At 60.5% G+C, this 3175-nt stretch overlaps 1 protein-coding gene across 1 annotated transcript in view; it reads right to left on the bottom strand.

Moving 5' to 3' along the window:
- Positions 1-2619: 2619 nt before the first annotated feature.
- The window catches only part of St6galnac6 (ST6 (alpha-N-acetyl-neuraminyl-2,3-beta-galactosyl-1,3)-N-acetylgalactosaminide alpha-2,6-sialyltransferase 6), a gene marked incomplete at its 5' end in the record, with an annotated part of 21036 nt that continues 20480 nt past the window's right edge, over positions 2620-3175 (bottom strand). Inside the window, 1 exon segment of the mRNA XM_005382400.2 lies at positions 2620-3050. Within this exon segment, the coding sequence (XP_005382457.2) occupies positions 2861-3050 (190 nt within the window).

The raw sequence follows: 3175 nt of genomic DNA, 5'->3' as shown, positions 1-3175 counted from the left end.
GCCTCAAGTGCCACAGGAGGGGAGAAGCTGGTCCTGAGCGGTGAGCCGGAGCCAGAGAGCGGGAGCCAGTGAAGGTTTCAGAGGGAAGAGGGCCGTGGTGCTGCAGGCTTCGGGGATGCTTTAAGACGCGAGCAGTCTCCTCTGGGTCGAATGGGGCGGGAAGAGGGGGGGAATGTGGCCCCCGCCTCCTGTGCTTCATGTCCTGCACCCAAGTCTCACCTCTTGGCCCTCAAATGAACTTCCCCAGGGCCCAAACCCGGCAAGTGAGCCCCGTGTCACCCTCCTAGCCTCGTCTGTGGGCAAACAGAGGACTCTGAGGTCCAGGCCACCCTACCCAGAAGCTGATGCCCAGTTCCCAGAAGCCTCTGTGAGGAGTTGGAAGTGTGCCCTACCCACAGGCCATCCAAGGCTCTAGGTGCCCTGTGTGTGACATATAAGGAGTCCCTGCCCCTCCTGCACCCTCCTTACCACCTCTGTTATCTCCTCTGGTTGGCCCCTTTTTATTTATTAATTTTTCTGGTTTTGAGACAGGGCCTCACTAAGTCACTAAATTGTCCATGCTGGGCTTGGACTTGCAGTCCTCCCGACTCGGCCTTCCAGAGTGCTGGGGTGACAGGCAGGAACCACCACACCCAGCCGTCTCACTGGAATTCTGCTGGCAGGAAGGATCAAGGCCTGGCCACCCTCAGCTGACATTCCTGGCCTTTCGCCATCAGCCTGAGAGTCTTATCTCTCACTGCTCCCTCCCACGCTGCCGTGGCAGCCAGACTGTGGGTCTCCCCCATTCCTCCCAGCCGACACTCCGCCCTCAGCTGCACCTAATATGTCGGGTGGTTCCTGAGGGACAAGAGACAAATGCAAGACGCCACTCTGGCCTCCTAGCCCCAGCAGCCCACCCTCCCGGTTGGCCCTCTGCCCAGGAGAGCACTTTCCATCCCCGGCAGCCCCTGGGAGATCCCAGCAGGCCACATGCCCTGTTGCACACAGTCACCCTTTGTTAGGTCTCGATCCCAAGGGCATCTTATCTGCTGAAACAGGTTGTAATCTCCGGCCCTCTCGCCTCCTGCCAATCTGGAATAAAGAGCCCTTGAGCCAAGAGGCTGGCTGCACAAGTCCCGCTCCCCACACCCCTGCTACGGCTGCCACCGGCCACACTCCCCCGCCCCCTCCTGCTGGCCTGGCAGTAAGTGTCCCTGCCCTTCAGGTCGCCAGGCCCTAGAGCTGACGTCTGCGCCGGACCACCTGCCACCTTCCTCCGCCTCTGCTCATCGCTTGTTCTTCCTTTTCTTTACAGCTGCTTTCACGGCCCACACGCCCTCCCCAGACTGCAGGGACTCTTGGTGAGCCCCTTAGGCTGGGCTGCTTGAGGGCACTGGCTGCTCTCACGCGCCCATGGGGGACGTGACTTGACCTCTCAGAGGTGACTTGACTTGCCCAGGGTCAGGGCCGGACCCCACACTAAGCGGGTGGCTGAATGAGCTGACCGGCCACCCCCTTGGCAAGCTCCCAGCCAGGGGCTGTAGGCATGGATCTGTGGACACTCGCAGCTGGGACACAGAGAGGGGAGACACAGGACGCAGGGCTCGAGCTTAGGTGTGTTTATTCCTGTACAAATCATTACAAAAACAAGTCTGGGGCTGTCACCACCCTGTGTCACCCCAATGTGCAATGGCTTGCAGCTGGCTTCCGCTGTTGATTCCTCCCGCTCCACAGCCTCCTTCCGGAAGCCCTTCCCCTCCAAGCTCCAGAAGAGCAGGGAGAAAACAAACCCCACCCAGCGCCAGCTTTAGTAAAGTGCCCGCTCGAGGGGACAGAGCCCAGGTGACAGCCATCCCAGACCCCAGGGAATAGCCATCCCAGGCCCTGCTCAGGGGAGACCCCAGAAGCCCTCGACATTGCCACACAAAGGCCACATGGGATCCCAGTGTGCTGGGATCCCCTTTCTCAGCCCCAAAGTCTCCTCCAGCAGGTGGGGGACCCCTTCCACTAGAGGGTAGAAAAGGAGGCCTGGCCCTTTAAGAGCCAAGCTAATGGCAGCTGGGCTGAGGGGCTAAGAAAACAGCTTAAGGTTTGTCCCGTTCCTGGTGGTGTCCCCCAACCCCGGGAAATTTACGCAAAAATACCCTAACGTTTTCCAGGAGGTGGAGATGTGCACCCCAGGTCCCCGGGCCCAAAGGCCCGCCAGCAAGGGGCGGGGTTGGTGCTCCCATCTCGAGGCCAACAGGGTGCTGGGTGGGGGAGGCGGGAGGGTCTCAGACACCACAGTAGAACCCTATGTGGGCAGACCAGTGCCCAGAGGACGGGAGGGGTTTGTCCAAGGTCACTTGGGGGGCGCCAAGACCCGGATACCAGCCTCCCTCCTCACCAGCCTCCCCACAGCCCCCAGATTGTAGCTGGCTCCCGTACAGCTCCTGCCCACATACTGTCTCCCAGTGATGGAGGAACTGAGGGGCCAACGCCCCATTCCTGGCTCCTTGGGAAGGACCCTATGGTCCCAGGTGAGTAGAGAGTGATTTGGGTCCATTCCTGCGGCTCTGAACCAAGGCCTCATGGGAAAGGACATGTTCCTAGCCTCAGACTGACTCAGAAAGACCCCTGTACCCTGACTGACTATGCTCAGACCCTGACTGGACAAGAAAGACCTGACACCCCTGATGACCCACATAGAATCCCAAATCCCTGATTGGCCAAGAGATACCCCCAGGCACTCTGACTGGCTGGAGGATATACCCTCATCAAGGCCCCGATTGGCTGGGAGACACTGTCACCAGCCTCGATTGCTCAGAAGCTGGCTCCAGCTCGGTTGGCTGAGCCCAGAGCCACTTCTGTGTCCTTCGGGAGATCCCCCAGGCAGGTTGGCTTAGGTCCAGGAGGGGTGGGAGAAGGTGATGCCGTACAGCTGGGCCCACGACGAGAAGACCCTCTTCTCAGTGATGAAGCGGTGGTGGTTGCCCTTGCGGCTGTGCTCGTTCTGAATGTAGGTGACACACTCATCCGGCCCCTTGGGCTCATAGTAGTGGTAGGGCATGCGCTGCCGGCGGGGCCGCTGGCTGAGGCACAGCACATGGTGGTGTCAGGGCAGGGTGGGCACCAGGGGGACCCTTCCCCTTCAGCCTCTCACCTGCCATGGGACCTCAGTAGGGGAAATCCCCACCCTTCCCCTCCCCCTCCCCTT

Source organism: Chinchilla lanigera, unplaced genomic scaffold, assembly GCF_000276665.1.
Source record: "Chinchilla lanigera isolate Chin_1 unplaced genomic scaffold, ChiLan1.0 scaffold00018, whole genome shotgun sequence".
Taxonomy (NCBI): Eukaryota; Metazoa; Chordata; class Mammalia; order Rodentia; family Chinchillidae; genus Chinchilla; species Chinchilla lanigera.
This window is presented reverse-complemented; position numbering and strand designations above follow the sequence as displayed.